The sequence below is a fragment of the Cnephaeus nilssonii genome, assembly GCF_951640355.1.
Source record: "Cnephaeus nilssonii genome assembly, chromosome: 20".
NCBI classification, from domain to species: domain Eukaryota; kingdom Metazoa; phylum Chordata; class Mammalia; order Chiroptera; family Vespertilionidae; genus Cnephaeus; species Cnephaeus nilssonii.
In genome coordinates, this window is record NC_137091.1 from 34,944,334 (window position 1) to 34,970,119 (window position 25,786).

Here is a 25,786-nt window from a genome sequence, read left to right on the forward strand (position 1 = left end):
CAGGTTCCAGCTTCTGAGAGCAGGGAGGGAAGATGAGAAGTGGAAAGTGTGTGGGATTTGGATTTGGCCACTTGGGGGGGGTCTCTAGGCTTGGAGGAGCAGTTCTGGGAGAGCAGTGGGGTGAGAAGCTAGGTTGTGGCTGGCTGCTGGCAACAGAAGGACGTGTGGATGAAAGGAGCCACAGGCTGCCCTGACAAGCTCAGGGAAGGCCTGCATGGTGGTCTTGCACACTCAGAGACCTAACGTCACCGCAAAGGATGGTCCGAAATGAAACTTTAACTAAAAGCTGTGATGGTGGGTAGTCACCTCCTAGGCCAGTCTCTTCACTGACAAGGTCAACCTTCACCTTAACGGAGCCAATCTGTCTTTTTGCACCTATGATAACATATCCTTGAAACGTCTGGGTAACTTGTAACTTCCTTTTTTCTGGACCCCTTGGGACACAACCTAATAATGTGCCTGGGCACCAGGACAGATACCACAAATTCCTTCATTATCGTGTTCATTGTTCCTGTACCCACTTAAGTATGTGTCTATCATTTTACTTTTTATCCAATCCCAGGAGTTCCCCCCGCCCCCCTTTGCTTTCTCCCACCTCTCTAGTCTATCACCAACGGATTTCATGTAACCCACCTAGGTCCCTTCCCTTTGTTGGCAGTGTATAAATACAGATGTAGCCCGCCATTCTCCAGAGCATTATCGCAATCCGTTGAGGTTCTGCTTCCCGGCAATTGTTGACCGTTTGGCTCAAACAAATTCACAAAAATTCTTTACAGGCTTGAGTGTTTCGTTTTTTATTTTAAACTGTTTTTTAAAAAATATATATATTTTATTGATTTTTTACAGAGAGGAAGAGAGAGGGATAGAGAGTTAGAAACATCGATCAGCTGCCTCTTGCACACCCCCTACTGGGGATGTGCCCGCAACCAAGGTACATGCCCTTGACCGGAATCGAACCTGGGACCCTTGAGTCCGCAGGCTGACGCTCTATCCACTGAGCCAAACCGGTTTTGGCAGGCTTGCGTGTTTTTCTGTTAACAGATGGATTAGTAGAGGCCTAGGATGACGACAGTCCCTTCTTCAACAGGACAGTCAAGCGGGAAGGGCACCACCTTCAGCCTCTTCTATGGAATGAACTCCCCCACCCCCACTTGGTCATTTCTCCCGCTGGCCAGAGGGGAACATGACTCCAGTGGACATGCTATTCCAATTGGCAAGGTCACGACTCTCTGGCCCAGCCAGGACTCCCGGGGGAGGGAAGGGCCTGTTCTTTGCCCTTATCCTGGAAGTCCAAACCCTGTGAAGACAGAAGAAGGTAGAAGCCGTAAGGTAGGAGTATTGGGGTGCCTGCAAAGGACCCTGGGGTCCAGGCCTGGCCTGTAAGAGTCTTCCGTGAACCAGGGGAACGCTCTCTGGGTCCCACAGTCCTCCTTCCCTATTGCCTGGCAGCTGGGTGCCAAGAAGCCCTTGTTGTAAGGACAAACAGACTGATCTGACCTCCCCAGACCCAGGCAGCCTCCAATATCACAGCCGAAACCGCAGGAACTGGCCCGGCTTCCTCTCATCTGAGGAGGCCGCAGCCCAGCCACCCTCCCATTGTTAGTCTTGGGAGCGGCAATTGCTGAGCAAACAGGGAAGGGAAATCCTGGATTCTGCCTCTTGATCAGCCGTTACCCAGGCCTGCGGCCTCTGGGGCCCCTCAGGCCTGGCTCCTTCCTGGCCCTGTGTGTGGAGGGGAGCTGGGTGGCGGGTTACAGAAAGCCAGGGCTTGGCCTTGGTGAACACTCAAAAAACAAACAGAAACACCCTGGCCCTGAACAGGTTTCATGAACATTCCCTGACCACTTACTGTGTGCTGGGCCCTCGGCTAGGCCCTCCGTATGTCAGAGCTCTCTGACGCGGCTCAGCCACCCGAGGACCTTCAGTATCCAGAAGAGGAAATGGAGGCTTGGGGTCATGAAGGGAGGATACTGGCCGAGGTGGGAATCCCACCCAAACCTCTTTGATCCCCACATAGTGCTCTGCACCTCAGCTCCTCTCCCTTTCAGGGAGGGGCAGAGCTTGGACAGGACCTGTTCCCTTTACCTCTTTTTCTCCCCCAGAGACCACACCTGCTGTCCAAGGCCCCAGCAAAGCAGACAACGCCCTTCCCATGGCTGAGCTCTTGCCCCTGCTCCCTGGGGCGTCCCTGCTGATCCAGGGTGGAGCCCAGGACTCACTTGGCCCCCCAGCCGAGTGGCAGAGCCAGCAGCCACGGGATGGCAAGGCTGAGGACCTGGCCTCTGAGCCCTGGAGGCTCCTGGAGATGCCCTCCATTCAGATAACACCATCCAGTGATGGGGAGTCACCCGACTGCACCCAGGCACCCCAGCGCCTGCAGCTGCTGAGGACCCCCGACCTGGAGAGTCTGCCCCTGGACAGGTGAGACCTGGGTGGTGGGGCAGGAAAGGGCTTTTCTCTTTCTAGGGACGCACGCTCAGGAGTGGGTTTCCTGTGGCTCTCTGCCCAGGTGGGGGCTGATGTCCCTTAGAATGTGGCCTTAGCCTGGCTGGAAGGTGTGAAGTAGATGCACAAACAAAAACAGGCAATTGGGAGTACACCTTGGGACAAGCAAATCTGGGCTTAGGTGAGCGCCCGGTGTATTTCAAACTATGGATCATGACCCGTTCAAAGACCATGAAACGGATGCAGTGCATTGCAATTGGCACTTTTTCCCCCAACAGAATTAGGATAGAATTGGAAGTAACACAGCGTATGAGGCATAGTGACTAAGTAGGGTTCCTTACAGCTTTTGTGACATTACATATGTTTCTAAGTGTGTAGGGAAGCCAATATAAAGGTATTGCCTGCTGCAGCTCACAGGCAAAAAAAAAAAGTTTAAACAAAACTTTTGCAAAAGAACACTGGTTCTGGCACAAGGAGACAGGAACTGGGAGGTTCAAGGCTACAGGGGAAAAGAGAAAAGAGCTACACTGGCCCCGAAGAGAAATATACACCGTGGTTTCTTCCCACTCAAGATAAGATTAAAGTTTATGAAGGAGAGCTCTGTGTGCCAATGTGGACAAATCTCAGAAACTGATGATGGAGAAAGCAGGTTGTAAAAATCATACAGTAGGAGCCTAATTGTGTATCTTTTTATAGTATGAACAACAGGACACATTACAGTGCTGGTAGGTGCCTCCCTGTGGAAAAAGGATGGGACTTGCACAGCTCCAGGGCAGTATGTACCTTGAGGGCAGAGGCAGAGAAATGGGGTGGGATCTGGGCCTTTGGCTGTGACTGTAATCATTTCTTTCTTTTTTTTTTTTTAAATAGATATATTTTATTGGTTTTTTACAGAGCGGAAGGGAGAGGGATAGAGAGTTGGAAACATCGATCAGCTGCCTCCTGCACACCCCCTACTGGGAATGTGCCCGCAACCAAGGTACATGCCCTTGACCAGAATCGAACCCGGGACCCTTCAGTCCGCAGGCCAACGCCCTATCCACTGAGCCAAACCGGTTAGGGCTTTTATTTTATTTAAAATATATATATATTTTATTGATTTTTTACAGAGAGAGAGAGGGATAGAGAGTTAGAAACATTGATGAGAGAGAAACATCAACCAGCTGCCTCCTGCACACCCCCCACTGGGGATGTGCCCGCAACCAAGGTACATGCCCTTGACTGGAATTGAACCTGGGACCTCTCAGTCCGCAGGCCGACGTTCTATCCACTGAGCCAAACCGGTCAGGGCCATTTATTTCTTTAAAAAAACAAGAAAGGGTCTGAAGCAAAAATGGCAAAATGTCCACATCAATTGTATAAGGGTGGTGGGGACATAGATGACTGTTATATTTTTTCTTGTTTGAAATAAACAGTCCCTAATTAAAAATGTTAAAGTATTTCAAAACAAGAAACAGGCCAAGAGAGTAGTGAGACAGAGGGAGACGATGGGGGAGGGGGTGGGGTGTCTCTCTGAGATCTGAGGGTGAGAGGGGAGAACTGGGGGGAAGAGCTTCCAAGCACAGGAAACTGCAAGTGCAAAGGCTTGGGGTGAGGGTGGGGGTGCATGAACCTGTCTGGTGAGTTAGAGGAACAGCAGGGAGGCTGGGGGGCTACAGGGAGTGAGCAGGGGGAGACAGGTAACGTCAAAGTGGTGTCTTGGGCATCACTGGGGAGGGCTTTGCTTTTAGCTGGAATGAGATGGAGCCCCAGGAGAGCTCAGAGACCTGGCGGGGTTCACAGGCTCCCTCAGGCTGCCTGTGGGGGTGGGAACAGGAGCAGGAGGCTGCAACCTCCCAGAGGGAGAGGGTGAAGGCTGGGCCCGGGTGGGAGGTGGAGGGGAGAAGGGTTTAGGTTCTGGGTAGATTGTGTCGGTGGAGCCCGCAGAGTTTGCTGAGAGATTGGAGAGGGTGTGAGAAAAAGAGAGGAGTCAGGAAAGCCTGAAGTTTGGGGGCCGCCATCCACCAAAATGGGGATGTGGAGTTGGGCTGTTTGGAGGACTGGGGAGAGGGATGGGAATGGAGGAAGGCACAGCCTGTCCTGTAGAGGGCTGGGGAGCCATTCTCTCTGCGGGGTGCTCCTGGCCAGGAGCTGTGCGGTGGGGCCTCCCATTCCGTGGGGTCCCGCCAAGGGGCCCAGGACCGACAGACTCAGGCAGCGGCCGCAGAGCGGGGGCGGGTCTCCCCGCGGCCTGCGGGCTGGGTGTCTCGGCCCCTCACTCTCCATCTCTGAGGCCGGGCCTCCCCAGCGGTGAGAGGGCGCTGCTGCCCTTCCCCACAGAAGTAGTGGGGTCCCCGGGACTGGGCCGACTCCCTCCAGGTCACGGCACAGACCCGCGCCGGGGAGGCTGGGTTCTGACCTCTGGGCTGACAGCCGCTGGGACGGAAAGGGGTCCCCCAGCCCCGGCGCCGCCGGGACCTCCGCAGGACAACCCTTCCCGCAGCCGCGATCCCCACCCCCAGGGCCAGCCGCCCCGACTCCTCCGTGTCCCACAATCTCCCTTCCCCCGCAGCTCCGCCCCGCCGCTCAGGTTCCTCCCTGCGGGGAGGGGGGAGCTCCGGGCCCGGGGCGCCCTTGGAGCTGAGGACCCCTTCCCGGCCCGGGGCCGGGCGCGGCAGCCGGTGCCAAGGCAGCTGCCATGGCGGCGTTTCGTTTTAACCACGTCAGCCTCCGTGTTTCCCTCCCTCCTTCGGTTCTCGCTCTCCGGCTCCTCTCCGGCGTCCCAGCCGCCTCTCCATTGCTCGGTCTCTCGGTCTCACGCTCCCCCCTCCCGCGCCCCCCCGATCCCCGCTCCCCCGAGTCCCTCGGTCTCTACTTCGCCCGGCGGCCCCTAGCGGCTCGCTGCCCCTCCGCGGCCGGGACGGGAACCCCCCGAGCCGCCCTCTCTCCGCCCCCCGCTCTCCGTCCCCGCCCCCCCGCCCCCCGGCGGCCTGATCTCTAGGCCCCGCCCCCTGCCGGGGCCAGCCCCCCTCCCTCCCGCCTCGCGGGCCGGGGGCGGCGCCGTGACGCGCGGGGGCGGGAAGGGGGTGCGTGACGCTGCGGCGGCCTGCGGCTGCTGAGCCCTTTTGTGCGGGCGGCGGGGCGGTGGGGCGGCGGCCTCGGAAGGCGAGGCGGCCGTGCTGCCGGGACGCCCAGCTCGGCCCAGCCCCGCTTAGCCGCCGGCCCTGCCCTGCCCCGCGGCTGGGCGCGCCCGCCGCCGCATCCATGTTCGAGTAAGGACCGGCGGGGCGACGGGGGCGCCGGGGCCGGGCGGGGGCGCGGCCGGAGCCCGGGTCCCGCAGCCTGGGCACGGGGGCCCGGCCTGGGTGCGGAGGGGGCTCGTGGTCCTTGGGTGCGCACGGGGCTGAGCGCCGACGGCGGGGCGCTCCAGCCTGGCTGCTCCCCGGCCGGGAGCGATGCGCCAGGTTGGCGGGGCCGTCGCTGCGGGTCCCGGGCTGATTCCGCAGGAGCGCGGCCTGCGTGGAGGGCCCCGGCCCGGCTCGCTCCTGCCTGGGAGGCGCGGGGGGGGGGGGGGGGGCGACGCGCACCCGGGCCTTTGGACTGGGCTGGAGGCGGGGCGGCTCGCAGGCCCCGGGAGCAGCCCCTCCGGGGCCGAGCCTCCTCCCACCGTCCTGTCGCGGGTCTCGTCGGGGTTCCTGGCGGGTAGGGACTTGCAGGTCTAGCAGGCCGACCGCGTGCCTGGCCCCGCGGGGGTCCTGCACCCGGACTGGGCCCGGTGCACCCGGACTGGGCCCGGTGTTCGTAGGTGCCTGGGAAGAGTGTGTATGGGTGTCAGTGTCCTGGTGTGTAGGCCGCTGTGATCCTCTTTGGCCGTGTGTGTGTGTGTGTGTGTGTGTGTGTGTGTGTAATTTACATCTGATTCCATCTGTGGCTGCAGGTGTCACTCTAAGTTGACTGTATGTGTGACTGTAATGTGTGGCCATATGTGTCCGGGGCTCTGTGCGCACTCCTGTGACCAACCCTCTGGCTCTGCATGTGCCGATAATTTACCTCTGGCCGTGTTCACTCTGTCCACGCATGGCCACACAGGTGTGACGGAGACTCTCTGGGGCTGTGCCTATAATTTACCTCGGATTCCATCTTTGGGTGAACGTTCCTGTGTGTGTGTCCGTTTGCGGCGTTGTTTTATGTGGGTGCCTGGCCTGCCCTGTGTGCAGCTGGGACCCTCTGGGGCTTGGCGTGTGTGAAGAGCAAGAGAAAGGGACCCCTTGTGACTCGTCGTGGGCCTGGGGCCCTCCCTCCGGAGACCTTGCGGGTCCCCTTGACTATTTGGAACCATGGTCATAACTGCCGCTGTTCCTGTTACAGTGTGTAAGGCATGTCCCACACGTTGTATCAAACCTGGCCTCGGTGTTGTTGAGATGGGGCCACACCCCTGGGGCCCCGTTATTCTGAGTCCTTGGCTTCTGTGCGAGGGGGCAGGGCTCTCTGTCAGCCACAGCAGCCGACACTTCCGTCCCTTGCCGCGTCAGAGCAGGCCTTTGCTTTGTCTTCCCCACCCCAGGGGGAGCACCCTGGGAGCCGAGCTGACCCTGTGACTTAATTTCCCTAGGTTGTGCAATGTGTTAGCTGGGGTCCTCTGCGACTGCATGACTCTAACTGGGAATGTTGCTTGTCTTCAGCTCTTCTCTGAGATGTTCTCGTAGCTGTATGTGTGAATGGGATTTATCTGGGACTTTTGATGGTTTTCTGTAACTCTGCAGCCTCGTGTGTGTGTGTGTGTGTGTGCACAGGTGTATGTGTATGTAGCTGCTGGGACTTTGTGGCTGTAGCATACTTTAATGCTGTGCGTAATTATGCTGGGACTCACGGCTCTGTGTGTGACTGTAACGTACCTGTGGCACTATTGCTGGTTGGGGGTGTGGGGAAGACTTCTTGCAACTGTGGAGAACTGCAGTTTGCCTGGAGCTCTGGGCCTGTGTAGCCCCAGGAAGCTGGAGGGGAGGTGTCTTCAGTGGCAAAAACCCATTTTCTTCTTAGTCCCCGCCCCCATAACGGTACTCCAGCCACTTGGGGCTCCTCCCTTCTGTCTGCTGCAGGCTGCCTGGTTGGGCAGCCTCAGGGCTGGGTCTGCCCTTGAGCACTTCCTGTTCCTCCTGCTAAGGAGCAAGATCTGGGAGCACAGGCCCCGCCCTGCTCTGTCTGTCTGTGTTAGACCTGTCCTCAGGTGCCCTCCCCTGACCTGTTTGTGCGGGAGACTGTGGCAGGTTGAGGAGGGGTCTGCATTGAAGTTCATACCAGAGGGGAGAAGATGAGGCGGGGAGGAATGGTCACCTTTCCTTCTGACCCATCCATAGCTCACCAGGGCCCTTAGGGTGAAATCCAAACTCCTGCCCAGAGCCCACAGCACCTGTGGGTGGGCCTGTGCCTTCCTGTCCTCCTTCCCCACCCCACTGGCCACCTCACTCTTAAGACCTGCTTAGCTCACTGTTCCTGCTCCCTAAACAGTCTTCTCCGTCCCTTTGCCAGATCTCTGTTTATCCTGGGGGCTCAGCCTAAGTGTGCCCTGCACCCCACCCACCCACCTAGCCCTCCTTTATCACTGTGGCCCTCCAGCTGGAACATGCATCAGTCTCCTGGGCCCCATCCCGTCTCTGATTCAGTGGGTCTGTGGTGGGCCCCAGAATCTGCATTCCTCACAACTTCCAGGTGTTGCTGGTGCTGCTGGTGTGACCAGTGTCAGTGAGGTTATCACCCTCGTTTGCATGTTTCCTGATGGATTGTTCCCCAAACAGGACATCCAGTCCTTGCCGGCAGGGTTTACACCTCGTTTGCTCACTCCTGTGTGTCCAGTGCCTGGTGCGTGGCAGGTGGTCAGTGTGTAGTTAGAGAGTGAATGACTGCAGTTTGGGGGTCAGACGGGCTGAGGTATCTTGCCATACATACCTGTCGCGGTCAGCATAGCATCTTCAGCATGGGTGTGCTGGGGCAGGGGCCATGTACTCCATTTCAGGCTGACAGCCCTTAATGATCAAATCTGAGTGCCTTCCCGGTGGTGGGCTGTCCGTCTGTCTGACCTGCAGGCAGCCCTGTGAGGTTGGTCCTGTTCTATTCCCATTATACTCACGAAGAAACAGGCACACAAAAATCGTTCAGAAAGCTTTCAACACTTACCCAGGTCACCCAGGGAAGTGGCTAAACGAATCAGCTTTGGCCTCAGCCCTCAGAGGGTTGGGCAAGCCGTATACCTGGTTGAATCCAAGTTCCGGGCAGGATGGGGGAGATGAAGAGGTGGAGAGGAAGGGGGGTTGGGAGTTAGGAAGTGTGTGTTAAATAGAGGGAAGGAAGGTGTCTTGGGGACATGGCCATCCAGCTGAAGGAGGCGAGGGAGCCTGCAGGCGCCGGGGAGAAAGGGCATTTGAGCAGAGGGACTAGTCAAGGCAGGAGCTGGGGGAGAGGGAGCGAGAGGAGAGGCGATGAGAGCAGCCAGCCCTGGGCTAGTAGTGGCGTGAGGGGCAGCAGGGGCGGGCTTACGAGGAGGGCCCTGACCTGCCTGTGGTTCATAGGCTCCCTCTGACTGCATGTGGGGGGAGAGGGGGGGAGCAGGGGGACCTGGGGAGAAGGTGGCTTTGGAAGTTTAAGAGGAGTGGCGGTGGCTTAGGTCACCGTCTATTTCATTCATTCATTTATTTCCACAAATCCATTTCACAAGGACAGGGGACATGACTGCCGACCCTGGTCCCTGTCTGGAGCAATCCCGGGGACAGAGCGGTAACCAAGACAAGAGGGAGCTTACAGATCTGTGGGGGAAAGGGAGTTGTCATCACACAGTGACAGCATAGAGTAGTCAGGGCGAGGATGAGGGAAGCATAGGCAGAGTGGTGTGAGCTGGGGTAGGAGCTGTGGGGGTCAGTGTCCAGGAGGGTGGCGGTGTGGAGCGAGAGCCCTGAAGGATGCATAAGCATTTGCTAGGCCACGAAGGGAAAGGACAGTCTGAACAGGAAAAGAGCATGTGCTAAACCTTGGAGACCAGAGAAGTTGGAGGAGCTCTGGGTGGTTGAGGCACTCCTCCCTCCTTCCCAGGGAGATCGAGGCCCCCGTGTTGGAATCCTGCTCTGAATTAAACGGACAAGTGGTTTGCTGCTTTGGGCCTCAGTTTCTTCCTCTGTGAAAAGGGTATGTGTGTGATCATCGTATCAAGTGCACAGCATGTGGTGGGAAGAGTACGTACCTTCATCATATGCAGAGCTGGCCATGACATTGGGTCCTGACACGCGTCCCTTTACAGTTCCCCGGCTGAGCCCACAGCCCTGTGGCCGTTGGTGTTTATTCTGTCCTGGGAGCGTTCTGCTTGTTCTGGGCAGTCTCCCAGCAGCGGTCCAGTCCTCTGGGCAGGAACCACCTCGAGTGGTATCTGCTGCTCCCAGCTCTAGGCCGCGTTGGGATTACCCTTGTAGTCACCAGTGTGTATTCAGAGCTCACTCGGTGCCAGGTTCAGTTCTGGGTGCTGCTGGAGGAGGCAGTGAACACACTGAAGAAGTGATCCGGAGGAGTTTAGACAGTGTGGGTGGGGCTGGGGCCACTTCAGGGGGGCCACCAGGGGAAGAGCATTTGAGTGGAATAAGACAGAGCTGCTTATGCTGGGCCTCTGGAAGGACATTCAGCCACAGGGAATAGAAGTGCAGAGGCTGGAATGGGGGGGGGGGGGTGACAGGGCAACACCAGGCCTTGGTGCCACAGTAAGGACTGCTTTCAGCTGAACTGAGCTGCAGCCTGGTGAGAACTCAGCCGGGAGGGTCCTGTCCCGACCTGACTCGGGTTCATAGGGCCCCTCTAGCTGTGTGGGGAGTAGATTATAGGGGCTGCTGGTGTGCTGGAGGCAGAGCCAGGGCGCTGGAGGCGGGGAAGTGGGGTATATCATAGAAATTAATGGAAATAGATTTTGGAGGCGGGACTTGCTAACAGATTAGAAATGAGGGGGAGCAAGAAAGAAAATGCTTAGGTTTTTAGCTCAAGCAGCTGAGTGGAAAGTGGCTGCTCAATAAGTACTGTACGAATGACTAATAAGTTAATTAAAAAATAGCAGCTATACTGAGAGTGCGCTGTGTGCCAGGCTCTGTTAGAAGCACTGTGCATGTATTGATTCGTGTAATCCTCCGGACAACTAGATGGGAACATGTATTTCTCACCCTTGGGTCACAGGTGAAGTAACCGAGGTACGGAGAGTTAGGGGACCTGCTCTGGGCCATGCCACTAGGAAGTAGAGTAGATGGGTGGGGATCACTGGACTGGTGGGCAGGCCTCCCAGAATAGGCCTGTCTCCGTACCCCAGCTTGTTTGACCCCATAACCCCTTCTTTCCCTACCCCAGTACCACCCCCCACTCTGGCCGGAGCACGCCAAGCAGCTCCCCATCTCTCCGTAAGCGGCTACAGCTCTTGCCCCCAAGCCGACCCCCGCCTGAGCCAGAACTAGGCACCATGGTGGAGAAGGGGTCAGATAGCTCCTCAGAGAAGGGTGGGGTGCCTGGGACACCCAGCACCCAGAGCCTGGGCAGCCGGAACTTCATTCGCAATAGCAAGGTTGGTGCAGGCCCAGGCCGGGTGGGGAGAGGGGGGGAGTTGGGGGATCCAGGGGCTTGTTCTGATTCCACTCCTTTCTCTTGCAGAAGATGCAGAGCTGGTACAGTGTAAGTGTTGGGCAGAGGGACTTGCTGGCGGGGAGGGAGGGAGGGAGGAGGCAGCCGTCAAGAAGTGGGTGCTGGGGTCAGCAGACCTGGGGTCATACCTCTGTTGGCTACTTATGTGCTGTGTGACCTTGAGTGAGTTGCTTAACCTCTCTGGGCCTCTCTCCTTGTGAAACAGTCCCTATCTGAAGGTCACTATGAGTCGATGATGATGGTGGGTATGTGACACAGAGCCTGGCTTATGTAGGAATCAGTAGATGGGAGCTCTCATCATGGTCACTCTCATGTTACTGGCGGTAGAAGCCAGACTGAGCTAGACTTGAAGCCTCAAAGAGCCTGTCCGGGACAGAGGAGACTGAGGGGCTTCTGAGAGCATAGTGGGGCAGAATTAAGGGGATGAACCCCGCCTGGATTCACACCTCCCAAACTTTCTCCAGATGCTGAGCCCCACGTACAAACAGCGGAATGAGGACTTCCGGAAACTGTTCAGCAAACTCCCTGAAGCTGAGCGCCTCATTGTCGGTGAGTCTGATGCCCACCTAGTCTTGGACCTGACCCTGAGCTCCCAGCTCTGCCCTTCCGACCTTCCCCGCCTGGGTGCCCGCCAGGCCAGCCGTGTGACTCGGGTGTCTGTCCGCCCATCTCTCCCTGGCCGCCTCAGATTACTCCTGTGCCTTGCAGCGTGAGATCCTCCTCCAGGGCCGCCTCTATCTTTCCGAGAACTGGATCTGTTTCTACAGCAACATCTTCCGCTGGGAGACAACCGTAAGCCGACGCAGGAATGAGAAGTGGCCTCGGGGCAGGGAGGGCTCTGGCCCCTTCTGACCCACCTGTCCTTCTAGATTTCCATCCAGTTGAAGGAAGTGACCTGTCTGAAGAAGGAAAAGACAGCCAAGCTGATCCCCAATGCCATCCAGATCTGCACAGAGAGCGAGAAGGTGAGTGAGAGGACCTGCTGGCAAGGCCATGTGGTCACTGATCTTAGCCGGCTCCTCCCTTCTCCCACCACCAAAGCCCTGTATTTTCTGCACCCTGATCTGTGCTCAGTCGGTGGCTTTCTCTTTGTTCTTCCTGCCCCGGCCAAGGCTCCCATCATCTCTGACCTGGATCTCTGCACCAGCTCCTACTTCCTTAGTCCCTGCAGTCCGTCCCCCCACACAGCTGCGGAGATAGGATTAACAGTAAAATTCTTCCCCCCCACGTATCTACAACTCAGATGTCCCCTCTCCTTGGAAGCCTTCCCTGACACTCCATTCTGTCCTCACAATCTTGCCTCATGGTCCCAAGATGGCTGCCTCACACCCACGGCCCAGACAGGAAAGGAAAAAGAAATGTGGCCGGGACACACACACACACACACAGACACACACACACACACACACACCATTTCACAGCAGAATTCCCTTTGTGTTTTATTGGCCAAAAAAAGATCAGCTGACCACCCTACTGGGCAAAGGAGGCTGGGAAAGTACCATGGGCTCCTCCCCCTCACAGCCCAGTCACTCTGGACTGACCCCATCTGGAGATGTGCCTGTCTCCTGCCCTGGACTGTGAGCTCTGGGGGCGGGGGCAGGGTCCGGCCCAGGGACCATCTCCTCATCATAGTGACTCCAGCGTCCATTGCCGAGTTGGGCACAGGATACACATTCTGTGGCATGAAGGAAGGAATGATGGGTGGATGTACCTCAGGATGGAGATCAGGAACAGAGCTGGATGGGGATGGAGCTTCCTTCCATCCTTCCGTGTCTTTCCCACACCCCATCTCTCTCCTGCAGCATTTCTTCACCTCGTTCGGGGCCCGGGACCGCTGCTTCCTGCTCATTTTCCGCCTCTGGCAGAATGCACTGCTTGAAAAGGTGGGCCTGGATGAGGCCTGGGTGGGGGGGTGGGGGTGCTTACGGATGGGCCAGGGGACCCTGGAGCCAGGGGTGCCCGAACTGCAGGACCACTCAGCTCTTCTCTACGAGTATCTGGCCCCACATATCGGCAGCTTCCTCCATAGGCACCATGAGGGGCCACCATGGGCTCTAGCACCAGACCCTGCCCACTAGAAATATGTATCCATGGCCCCTTATTCGCCGTCATGGTTTTATGTGTGTGGCAGCAAAATCTGATCTGGGCTAATAGTATGTTTATTATCTTGTGTGTCAGCAGTTCATAATCGAACTTTGTGCTGGGATGGAAGTGGTCTCTGTCTGTGCTGTCCAGTAGAGTAGCCTCTGGCCAAGAGTCTGTTGAACTCTTGAAAAGTAGCTAGTGTGATTGAGGATCTGCACTTTTAATTAATTTAAACGTAAATGGTCATGCGTGCCTATTGCCTAGCACAGGTCTAAATCTCACTATGACTATTCATGTGTTTCAGGACAAAAAGTTATTAATGTGCACGACTGGAGTAAAGCTTAGATGTGATCAATATAAAGTTATAGTATCCAATATAGAATCTACCAGTGATTCTAGAACTTTATAATTTCAGAACCCTTTATACTCGTTAAAATAATTGTACACTCCAAGAACATTTGTGTAAGTAGGTTATACCTAGTGATATTTACTATATTAGAAATTGAAACTGGGACATTTTTATTTTTATTCATTTATTTTTAAAATATATTTTATTGATTTTTTTACAGAGAGGAAGGGAGGGGGATAGAGAGCTAGAAACATCGATCAGCTGCCTCCTGCACACTCCCCACTGGGGATGTGCCCGCAACCAAGGTACATGCCCTTGACTAGAATCGAACCTGGGACCCTTGAGTCTGCAGGCCGACGCTCTATCCACTGAGCCAAACCGGTTAGGGTGAAACTGGGGCATTTTTAAACACAAGAATACACAAGCACACTTGCATTAGCCACCAGAAAAATGACAGCATGGCCTGTTATAGCCTCTGGAAAAGTCCCTTGTATACTCATGAGAAAATAAAAGTGAAAAGATCAGTAACATCTTATACTACTAGTAATATTTATTATACTTGTGAAATAATTTTGACCTCATGAACCCCCTGAAAGGGTCCCGGGGACCCCCAGAATTCTTTGGGCCACACTTTGAGAACCTCTGACTTACTTATACACTGCACTGGATATTAAATATACTAGTTATTATCATTGGCAATGTACTGTCATTCTTAAATCCCAAATCTTAATTTTGAATCATATCTTGCCCCAAAGGTTTTGAGTTAGGGATTTTAGATTTTTACTTACTACAATCTGATAGCCCATTGAGTGCTAGCTGAGCCGGCTCTCCTGGAATGCCCACTGTGGTTGCGTAGGTTTACATAGGATGCGTTTGGCTGCAAGTGACTGAAATGCCAACCAAACAATGGCTTAAGAAACAGATACTGAATTATTTCATAAGGTAATAATAGCTAACACTTCTGGTGCTACTAAGTGCGAGGCACTGATGTGAGCATTACACGAATTAACTCATTCAACCTTCACACCCACCCTATGAGGCAGTATGGGTTATCATCTTTACTTCACCCATGGGGCATGGAGGGATAGACTGGCCCCTGGTCACATGAGCTTTTATGTGGCAGTCGGGTTCTGGACTCCTCTCATCCACTGCGTCACACTGATGCTCATGTAACGACAGGTCTGGAGGCGGGTGGTCCAGGGTGGGTTTGAAGGCTTCCCTCTGTTGTCAAGATCCCAAGCTCTTGTCCATTTTTCCGTACTCTCATCCTTTGCATATTAATGTTTTGTTCACATGCTTGTTGCCCCGTGGTTACACGGTGGCTGCTACAGCTGCAGGCATCATGCCCTCATCTAAGTGTCCCAAACATGAAGGAGAAAAGGGGTGACTAGAAAGTGGAATTTCCTTTATCAGGGAGGAAAAGCCTCCTTTAGCAGATTTCTCTTTGTATTTCTTTAGCTAGAGCTGGGGCACATGACTGCCTTCGGTTGCAAAGGAAGTTGGGTTTGTGGCAAAGGAAAGATGAATTGGCTGGAGAAGATTTTCACCCCCAAACAAATCAGAGTTCTGCTGGCAGGGAGGGAGGGTGGCTAGATGTCAGGTTGGCATGGCTCATGGTCTGCTGCTGCTGGCCTGTAGCCCCTCGAAGGCCCAGACCCGCTCCTCCAGCAGTGCTGCGCTCACACCCAGCCACTAGGGGCAAGAGTGCAGGGGCAGGGGCTCAAACAGGACAGCACAGTGTCAGCGTCTGTAAGAAGGGGAGGACAGAGGAGGGTTCCAAGCTCGGGCCCCGAAGCCAGATCGCCAGGGTCGGAGTTCCAGCCCTATCGCTGAGGAGCTGAGGGACCTGGATAAGCCACTGAGCCCCATCGGTGAAAGGGACGCTGTCCCTACTTCACAGCAGCCAGAGTTGGGCGCAGAATAAGTGCTTGGCAGTGTCAGCTCTTACGGGGCAGGGTTGTCAAGTGGTTAGCTCAGGGTGCTAGACCAGCCCCTGGGATCACATCTCAGCACTGCCACTTGGGCACCTCTGTGCTTCAGTGTCATTGTCTTAAAACGACGATAAATGCACCAACTTCACAGAATGGTTTTAAAGACTCAGTAAGTTAACTCATGTGAAGGAATTGGAATGCCCGGCACATGGTACCAGCTCAGTGAGTGTTGGCTCTGCGCGGAGAGGTTGCACACCCCTCTGCTGCTGCTGTCATTATTACTGCTATGACTGTTTTGTCATTGTCATTTACCCCTTCTGGCCATGGGTAGCTGAAAGGCCAGGGCTCCTGAGGACACTGGAGAAATGGGTGGGGGCAGGACCGCCTGGGGGGTTGGGGCAGAGGTTCCAGAGGCTGGCTGGGTTTGAATCTCTGACCTCGTGCACATGACTTCTCCTCCCTGGGCCTTGTATTCTCCTCTGTAAACTGGGACCATTGACCTGTAGCTGTGTGAGTATTGTGAAAACCTGAGGGGAAAGTCCTGGGCATACTGACTCCTCCTCCCCAGGGCTGCCTTGGGGCTGAGATTTAGGATGGGAGACCATGCCGCCCCGTGTGGGCACTGGGGGAACTGCTGAGGCTGGTGGGGACGGGTGGGAAGGGCTCTGGCCTGGGTGAGGTGGAGGCTAGCCCCCTTACGTCCTGCCTGCCCAGACGCTGAGTCCCCGCGAGCTCTGGCACCTGGTGCATCAGTGCTACGGCTCAGAGCTGGGCCTCACCAGCGAGGATGAGGACTATGTCTGCCCCTTGCAGCTGAATGGTCTGGGGTGAGTCAAAGGTTGACAACTGGTTCCGGGTTTGGGGGAGACACGAGGGGCTGCGTGCAGAGCTCCTGGATTCCTGGGTGGAACGAGGTGGGTGTATGGGGCTCAAGGATACAGTGACCTCACCCCCTCCCTTTCATTGCAGGAGCCCCAAGGAAGTAGGAGATGTGATTGCCCTAAGTGACATCACCCCCTCAGGGGCAGCCGACCACAGCCAGGAGCCAAGCCCAGTGGGTTTGCGCCGTGGCCACATCACCCCCAACCTTTCCCGAGCCAGCAGTGATGCAGACCATGGGGTGAGCAGGAGGGTGAGAGAGCGAGGAGGGTGCCGAGGGGAAGAGACAGGCGAAGGCTAGAGGTGGTGTTGGGGAGAGGGACAGGTTAGGGGGAAAGGAGGGCATGGTCAGAGGGACAGAAGTGGATGGAGGGAGGGGTAAGAGGGGGTAGATGGAAGGATAGGATGGAGCTTGGGAGTGGGCAAGGAAACTAGGGGCAGGCAAAGGAGAGACGGATGGAAAGAGTGAGAGACAGCAGAAGCAAGAGAGGAATGGATGGATGAGTTAGGATGTAGGCAAGGCATGGACAGGACAGACGGATAGGACACGTAAGAAAGCTTATGGCCCAGGCATCCAAGATAAGCCTGGAAGGGGCTCTCAGCCCTCGCCTGGGTGGCCCTAGGGCCTCTTGTAGCTCTGCTGTAAGCCCTTCATATACAATACCTCCAGGCATTGGTTTTCTTACAGTCTTGAATTCTAATGGTCGATGTGGGCACTCAGGAGGCCCTCAGGCTGGGATGGAGGTGGGACAAGGCTGGATTAAGCCATTCTCTGCAGGCAGAGGAGGACAAAGAGGAGCAGACAGACAGACAGCCTGACGCCTCTTCCAGCCAGACAGTGATTCCAGTGGCTGAACCCCCCAACGCAGAGCCCACCCCACCTGATGGGCCCACTTCCTTGGGCCCCTTGAAACTGCTGCCCAGCGAGGAGCTGTTGACGGACACGAGTAACTCCTCCTCGTCCACGGGGGAGGAAGGTGAGGCAGGTGGTCTGAATCATTTTTTTCAGTTGCATGTGACAACCTTACTCAGACTGGTATAAACAAGGATTTGCTAGCTCACTGGACTAAGAAATCCAGGGAGTGGGCAGGTAAGGCATGCACATGGTGTTGTTAGCCACCTGGTATCTTTAGCTCTGCTTTAAAGGTAGCAGGGCAGGGTGGATAGCAGCACAGACGCTGAAGCCAGATGGCTAGGGTTCAAATTCTGGCCACCGTGGTTCCTAGCTATGTAACCTGGGGAAATTATTTAACCTCTGGGAGCCTCATTTCCCCCATCTGAAAAATTGGATAAGCACTAATAATATTCACTGCATAAGGTTGTTATTAAAAGAATTAAATGAGTTAATACGAGTAAAGTTCTTGGGCCAGTTAGTATTAGCTATTCTTCCCATCATCATCATCATCATCATCATCATCATCATCATCATCTCCATTTCTCTGTACCAACTTCATTTTCAGGCAGCTTCTCCTCTTGTGGGAGCAGAGGGAGCCCCTGCCCTGCTCCAGAGAAGCCTAGCAGAAGGAAAAGATGCTTTCCCAGTGGCTCTACTAACAGCTTAGGGTGGCTCTGAGTGGAGAGCGAGCCAACTCCTGAGCTAAGCACTGTGGCTGCCTGGGGTCACACACTCCCCTCTGAAGCAATCACTGGCTGTTTGGTCTGGTTGCACACACCCCTCTGAACCAATCACTGGCCGCCTGGGATCACACATCCCCGAACATATCCCTGGGGCCAAGCGCCACAGGCCAATGAGCCTGTGATTGCTGGAAATGCCGGCCTACGTGATTGCTCCACCTCGAACCGATCCTGGTGGCTCTGATGGTCTGGGCCTGGGGAACACGCCACCCTAAAGCCAGCCCTGGGGCAGAGGGGGCCGAGGAGTGTGCTGTGTCACAGGGTCCACTGCGGTCTAGGAGGATAGGCCTGCCCACCCACTCCACAAGGCCAGGAGTGGGGGAGTGGTCACCACAGGGAATCCGAGGAACCACTGAGGAAGGAGGAGCGCGGGTGGCCTCATTCGTTGCCCTTGTGTGTGGCCCAGCAGACCTGGCTGCCCTGCTTCCTGACCTCTCTGGCCGCCTCCTCATCAATTCCGTCTTCCACGTGGGTGCAGAGCGGCTCCAGCAGATGCTCTTCTCAGACTCGCCCTTCCTGCAGGGCTTCCTGGAGCAGTGCAAGTTCACAGGTCAGGAGCTGAGGTCCCCGGCACAGGGCGGGCTGGGCAGGACAAACCCGGAGACAGACAGGCACTGCTGTGCAGGTTGGGTGTGGCAGGGCGCGGGGGTTAAAAACAGCCTCCGTGAGACCAGAGTGGGCTGCCTCTTACTAGCAGGGTTCCAGCCTGTCTGTGCCTCAGTTTCTTCTTCTGCATGAGAGAGGTATGATAATAGTTCCTGTCTTATCAAGGTCTCAGGAGAGTTAAGTGAGTTAATACTAAAAAAGTGCCTAGAACAGTAACCGATAGTACAGATTTCATAAATACGATGTAACGATCATACATTTAGTGCCCATTCTCTGCAGAGACCAAGACAGATGTACCCAGAATCTGGTAAGAATGAGAGGAAATAGATTCTCAGACAAATAAGGGTGAGTGTCAGAGGGGTAGCTGAGATCTGAGAAGTATCAGGAAAGGCTGCTGGCAGGATGTGAAACTGAAACGAAGGCCTGAAGGAGGAGCTTTTCCAGGGAAAGAGGAGGAGGTGGGGGAGAGGGACCCAGGAGGCTGGCAGTGCGCCTACAGAGGCTCTGAGGCTAGAGGCAGGCACTGTGAGAAACGCCTTGAGGCTGGGCCCCTGTGGCCTGGTGTGGCGAGGGGAGCCACGGCAGCAGGTAAAGTGCAAGGGTTGACCATGAGACCAGCAGAGGAGTCAGATGGGGGCGGGAGTGTTCAGGCCCAGGGCTCTGGGGAGAGCCTGGAGGACAGTTGTACCGCCCCTGAGATAGGGCTCCAGAGGACGGGCAGCTTTGAAGAGATGCTGAAGCCAATGTGGGGTCCAGTGGGTGGGAGGGGTCCAGGGAACTTTCAGGGGAAGGTGTTCACGAGGTCACAGGATCTTAGGTCTGAGGCTTAGGGGAGAAGCCAGGACTGGGACAGAGGGAAGCTGAGGTTGCAGGAATGGATGAGATGGCCTCAGGAGAGGTGAGAAGTGTAGGAAGAGGAAAGGTTCCCGCCATCATCAACATACAAGGTTTTAAATGTCTCAAGGAAAGTGGGGTAGGCACTAAGCTGGGGACGTGGAGGAAAAGCAGGCGGGGAGCAAGGCCTACATACAGCCTGTGGACAAAGGGCTGGAGAATAGTGTCCTCATTCTGCTCTTCCCTGCCCCAGACGTGACCTTGAGCCCCTGGAGTGGGGACAGCAAGTGCCATCAACGCCGAGTGCTGACCTACACCATTCCCATCAGCAACCCGTTGGGTCCCAAAAGCGCCTCGGTGGTAGAGACACAGGTGAGCCAGACAGGTGGCCAGCTGGGTGGGGTGGCAGGTGGGGCAGCCCTGACTCCCTCCCGTGTCCCTGCAGACTCTGTTCCGGCGCGGCCCGCAGGCGGGCGGGTGTGTGGTAGACTCGGAGGTGCTGACGCAGGGCATCCCCTACCAGGACTACTTTTACACTGCCCACCGCTACTGCATCCTGGGCCTTGCCCGGAACAAGGCCCGTCTCCGGTGAGCAGCTGCCTCCACCGGATGCCCTGGTGGTTGCAGAGCCTCTACGCCCCACTCTCCCAGCCAAAGTCAGCAGCAGGAAGTTGGTTGCTGCCCTGGCAGGCAGAAGTGTTGGTCCCTAAGAGGCGAGGGACACCCAGAGGTGTTGGGCCTGAGCTTCTAGAACGATGGCGCTGCCATGGACCAGGATGGGGAAATGGGGAGAAGTCGGTTTGGGGAAGATCAGGAGCTCAGTTGGGGACATGTTAAGCTATCTTAGACCCCCTTTGTAGAGGTGCATGCAGCAGCAAGATGGAAGGGGTTCAGGGCTGCAGAGGGTATTAAGCCTCCGTTTGGGTGGGCAGTGCTTACGGAAGGGAGTCTTGCCAAGGCAGTGGGTATGGACAGAGAAGGGTTTACGGGCTGACTGGTCAGCGCTTCTGGTGAGCAGGGATCACAGGGAAGCCATGGGTGGGTGGGGGCAGGGTGTTTGATTTGTCTATGGGTGTACAGGGCCTCTCTGAATGAGGGGGAAAACACCCCCAGAAATGGGGCAGCAAGGCTGGAGTCAGACCCTGACCCCTGACCTCATTCCTCCACCCCCAGAGTGTCCTCTGAGATCCGCTACCGGAAGCAGCCCTGGAGCCTCGTGAAGTCTCTCATTGAGAAGAACTCGTGGAGTGGCATTGAGGATTATTTCCACCACCTGGGTAGGGGGCAGAGCCGGGCAGGACGGGGGTGGGGTGGGGGTGGGGGGCCTGGTCAGGCTCAGACCTGCTCTTTGTGTCCGCAGAGCGAGAGCTTGCCAAGGCCGAGAAGCTATCCCTGGAGGAAGGCGGGAAGGACGCCCGGGGGTTGCTGTCAGGCCTGCGGAGGCGGAAGCGGCCCCTGAGCTGGAGGGGTCACGGTGATGGGCCCCAGCACCCAGACCCAGACCCCTGCACCCGGGCTGGCATGCACACCTCGGGTGTGTCCCTCAGGCCCGGGCAGGGCAGGCGGAGGAGCGGGGCCCTTGGGCTGGGCTTAGATGAGTCTGACTCCGAATTGCTCTCCCACAGGCTCCCTCAGCTCCCGCTTCTCAGAGCCATCCGTGGACCAGGGCCCCGGGACAGGCATCCCCAGTGCCCTGGTGCTCATCAGTGTTGTGTGAGTAAGGAGGCTGGGCTTCGGGCTCGCACAGGCCTGGGTCTGCATCTTGTCTGTGACCAGGGCCTCACTGGGCCTCCGCCTGAGTGGGAGTGTGTGCTCACCGCAGCAAGGATTGAAGGAGCTGCTGTCTGGGATGTGCCCGGCCGAGCTCCGTGCACGGTGTGCTGCTCTGTTCATCGCAGAGAAGTCTTCCTGCTGGGAGAGGGCCGCCCGGGACTCTGGGAGGTTAGAGGGACCTGACCTCACCCAGGGGGCAGGGAGGGCTTTCTGGAGGAGCAGGTACCCAAATGAGGTGAAATTAGGTGAACCAGGAGAGATGCAAAAGAAGCAGTCATACTTGCACATTGTATCCATGTTTTCTGCGCCTAACCCTAAGCTGGTGATGCTGGGGACTCGGTAGTTACCAACAGCTCTGGGGGGAGACAGTCCTGGCACCAGACCACAGTGATGGCGGGAACACAGGCAGAAGGGACAGGGCTGGAATGGGAGAGCCCGGGAGGCGCATGGAGGCTTCCTCCAGGCGGGATGGGGGGCGGTTAGAGAAGGCTCCTGGGACAGAAGACGCCTGAGCTGAGGCCCCAGAGGGTTAGGCAGGGAGACCCACATGCAAAGGTCTGGAGGCGTGGGGGGCAGGACACTGAGGAAATGGAGGTGAGATCCCATGGACATGGACTCTTGGGGTGAGCGTCAGAGTGGCCACGCACTCGGCCTGTCTGGGCCAGCCTCAGTTTCCCAGCAGCAGCAGCAATCTAATGAGAGGCTGTGTGGCATGCTCTGCTGGGACTGGGGTGAGGAGGGTGGGGGTGGGTAGGATGAGCTGGGCAGTTCTCATCTCTTTGTTTCCCCTCACTGCCTCCTCAGGATCTGTGTGAGGTAGGGTCTGCCCTCCCCTCCCCTCCCCTCCCCTCCCCTCCCCTCCCCTCCCCTCTCACCCCTGGCTGTAGCTTCTCTGTTCTCCGCCCTTGGCTCTCCCAGGGAGGTGATTTGGTGGACGGTTAAGGGTGTGGGCATCAGACAGGATGAGAACCCTGACTTGGCTGCTTCTGTACTGTGTGACCCTGGACATGTCTCCCCGACTCTGAGTCTTAACTTCCTCCTCTGAAAGGGGGGAGTTGTGGTGTCCTTTCAAGTTGTGTGTGTGCCCAACTCCTGACCTCTGTCCCCTGCCCCCAGCCTCATCGTCCTCATCGCCCTCAACATCCTCCTCTTTTACCGCCTCTGGTCCCTGGAGAGGACAGCCCACACCTTCGAGTCCTGGCACAGTCTGGCCCTGGCCAAGGAGTGAGTGGGCCCCCTGAGGGGGTTGGGAGCTTGGGCGGGTGTGGGGAGGCCAAGACTCCACTCAGGTCCTGTACCCCCCAACAGCAAGTTCCCCCAGACGGCCGCAGAGTGGGCGGAGGTCCTGGCCCTGCAGAAGCAGTTCCACAGCGTCGAGGTGCACAAGTGGAGGCAGATCCTGCGGGCCTCGGTCGAGCTCCTGGACGAGGTGCGGCCCCGGGGCTGGGGGACCCTGCACTCACACCCAAGATGCGGCAGATGCCTCTGGGCCTCAGTTTCCTCCTCCATAAAATGGGAGGCCATTCATAGTCCCCCAGCTTCTAGGGTTGCCCGAAAAATCGGCAGAATGGAAAAATAGAATGTACTGGCTCTCATCCTGGGTCCAGCCACTAAATGGCAGTAAGAATTGATCTCTGCTACCATATTTTGACTGCCTCGCCCCCCCAGGTTCGGCTTGGTTTGGGGCATCCTCTCCCCCAGCATGACCAGGTGGTGCCTGCAGCTCTAAGCTGACAAAGGAAAGTGCTCACTCTTACTGGCTGCTGGGCTCATGTGCCCACCCCAAACCAGCACAGCGGCCAGGGGTAGGCCAGGCTTGGTCTCTGAGTCCCTCCCCCACTTGAGGTGACTAAGGGATCACATAAGGGTGGGAGAAAAGTTCTCCAAAGGATACTGGGGTCTCACCTCTAGAAGGGGTTGCCCCATATACCCCCTATAGTTCAGGGCAGCATCTATTCAGAAGGCCAGGTTTAAATTCCAGTGTGTGACTTGGGGCCTTGGCTTCCTCCTCTGTAAATGGGAGAGTAATTGACGTTACCTCAAAGACTGTTATGAGGATTAAAGGAGTTCAAATTGGAATAGTGCCAAGTTCATAGCGAACACTTTGTGTTTGCTGTTAGTAGTGCAATCCCAGTGCTAGGCACACAGTAGGTGCTCAATAAAGTGGTGGCTCAGCGCAAATTCCAGGCTCCTGGGGTAAGTGCCCAATGTGGGGAGTGGGTGTGGGAAGTTGGGGAGCAGCTGGCAGTGGCTGGGCACCCAAGGGTATCTGAGTGCAAGTTGGTGGGTAACAGTGAACATCGTGTCTGGTCACTGTGGGCCATAATGCTGAGGCTTATCTAGGGGCCTCATTGCACCCTGAAATTATGCTCGAACAGGTACGCTCACTCTGGGAAAGGCCATAGGCCAGGGTAGAAGGGTTTGAAGCTCAGAGAGGGAGAGCGGAGCCTCTCCATCCTCAGCTAAATGCTTGTTATTTTCCTCTCACATTGCTATGGGCACAGAGTTGACTTTTCAAATGTATGCTAACAGCAGACACTGGTCAAGCTGGGCTGCTCTAAGCGTCAAAATGACCAGCTGCTTTGCTTCTCATGGCCAGCCTCTGAGGGAGGTGCTCTTATCCCCCCATGTAATAGGGATGCTGAGGTGTGGAGCGATTAGACTTGCCCAAGGTTGCATAGCCGGGAATAAGAATAACATGTGTGCCAGGTCCTAGGTGGTCACCCATCAGGAACCTGAAATAACCTGGTGCAGCAGGTATGTTACTGACCCATCCTTCAGCTGAGGCACCTGGGACGGGGAAGGGGCTTGCCCAAGGTTATTCAGGAAGTAGCAGAGGCTGGACTTGAACCCAGGCCATCTGGGCCCCTTTCGTCTGCTGCCTGTAAGAAGTTAAACGGTACAGATGGCTCCACTTGTGTAACACCGTGACCCAGGCAAGGGGACATGGCCTCTCTGGACCTTCAGTTCCTCAGCTGCAGAGTGGGAAGTGATATCACCCCTCCCAGCATTCACCTCTTCCCCCAGATGAAGTTCTCGCTGGAGAAGCTGCATCAAGGCATCACTGTGTCAGACCCTCCCTTCGACTCCCAGCCACAGCCCGACGACAGCTTCTCCTGAGGACGCCAGGTCACACAGCCATTCCCCCAAACGGACAGATGGACACAGAACCTCGGTGACCACTGCTGGCCCGGTGTGAGCACCAGGAACCTCCTGCCCACCCATCCCCGTGGCCCAGCTAGGGGCCATGCAGACATGGGGACCACAGAACCGAGATGCACTTTAGACCAGCGTGTGCGAGTCCAGCTGCCATTGCCTGCCCAGCCAGGGCGCTGGCCTGGCCTTTGGCAGGCCCCCTGCTAACTTATTTTGCCCTGCTGGAGTTGTGGGGGCACCTGCTGGGGTGCACGATCCCCTCAGCTCTGGGTTTAATGTATTATATTTATTTGGGCTGACAGAGTCCCAATAAAGGGTTGGAAATGGCTGTGGCTGTGCCTATGGAATGGGCGGGAGCCTCCTGTTGCACTCATCCCGTGCGCCAGGGAAGGGGATCTGTCCATTTCCTGGGGCGATAGTCACTGACATGACCTGGACTTCCCTAGCGTCGCACACAAGCTTTGCCTCATCAGGGTCCAGTGTGGGGGCTCCCAGGACAGACTCTAATGCCTGGTGGCCTGGGTTCAGATCCCACCTCTGATACTTAAGCAGGCATGTAACCTGGCGCCGGTCAGTCTCTTTCAGGCTTAGTTTTGTCTTCTGTTCACTGGGCATAAGAATAGCCCCAGTCTCTCAGGGTTGTTCAAAGAGAGTTGTTCTCAAACTTAAGCTACATCAGGATCTCCCGGAGGGCAGATGGCCAGACCCACCGGCAAAGTGTGGTTCAGCAGGTCCGGGGTGGGCCACAGCCTGTGCTGTCCGCAAGTTCCCAGGTGATGCTGCTGATGTTTGTCTAGGGTTCCCACTTTGAGAACTGCTTTGTGAGGAGTTAATAAATGTGGCCACTTATGATAGGGTACTCACTAATGTTACTCATTGCAGAAGAGCTGAAGGGGGAAAAAGTGAGTACCAAGTACATACCAGGCTAAGTGCCATGGTCTGGTGTTCATTTAGTTCTTGCACTGGCTCTATGAGATGGAGACAAATAGTTACATGCCTGAGGCCCTTCAGTAGGAAGGCAGGGACTGTAGGCCTGGCCCCTGGTGGCTCCACATTTAGATGCGAGGTCCTGACTTCTTCAGGACCCCACTACGGCCCATCCAGATGAGGCTATCTGAGCCCCTGTCTTACTGATGAGGAAATGGGCTTACTCAGCATGGCGCTCAGTGCGGGGGGGGGGGGGGGGGGGGGCGGGAGACACAGCGGGGCACTGTCAGTGACTGTCGCCCCAGACTAAGGGATACAGAGAGACCTTCAGTATGTCCCAGTGAGGCTGTAAGAACTTTTGTAGTTGATGGCCTGGGGCAGAGGACTGGAGGGATGGGACAGGGGCAGGATGGACCACAGGTAGGGAAGAGCAGAGCCAGCCTCTCCTATCCTCTAGCTATGTGGTCATGGCAAGTTACCCACTCTGAGCCTCAGTTTCCCATACCTGTAAAGTGGGCACAATGGTAAT

At 56.3% G+C, this 25,786-nt stretch overlaps 1 protein-coding gene across 6 annotated transcripts; it reads left to right on the forward strand.

The window, feature by feature from the left end:
* The first annotated feature begins 1,194 nt into the window (after positions 1 to 1,194).
* Positions 1,195 to 24,658, forward strand: GRAMD1A (GRAM domain containing 1A). 6 transcript variants are annotated; one of them, XM_079800182.1, is made up of 20 exons: positions 1,195 to 1,329; positions 2,103 to 2,421; positions 10,795 to 11,005; positions 11,092 to 11,112; positions 11,547 to 11,631; positions 11,771 to 11,874; positions 11,952 to 12,047; positions 12,885 to 12,965; positions 16,162 to 16,274; positions 16,417 to 16,567; positions 17,105 to 17,303; positions 18,368 to 18,511; positions 19,655 to 19,773; positions 19,847 to 19,989; positions 20,575 to 20,678; positions 20,762 to 20,935; positions 21,027 to 21,114; positions 22,291 to 22,398; positions 22,483 to 22,603; positions 24,202 to 24,658. In XM_079800182.1, the coding sequence occupies exons 2-20, from the start codon at positions 2,153 to 2,155 to the stop codon at positions 24,292 to 24,294; spliced, it is 2,424 nt and encodes an 807-aa protein (XP_079656308.1). In that variant the 5' UTR covers positions 1,195 to 1,329; positions 2,103 to 2,152; the 3' UTR covers positions 24,295 to 24,658. The 6 variants fall into 6 exon arrangements, with proteins under 6 accessions (XP_079656308.1, XP_079656303.1, XP_079656307.1 ...); XM_079800181.1 differs by lacking the exons at positions 1,195 to 1,329; positions 2,103 to 2,421 and adding exons at positions 5,513 to 5,696; positions 9,508 to 9,600 and having other exon boundaries at positions 16,417 to 16,579; XM_079800177.1 differs by lacking the exons at positions 1,195 to 1,329; positions 2,103 to 2,421 and adding an exon at positions 5,512 to 5,696 and having other exon boundaries at positions 16,417 to 16,579.
* The last annotated feature ends 1,128 nt before the right edge of the window (positions 24,659 to 25,786 follow it).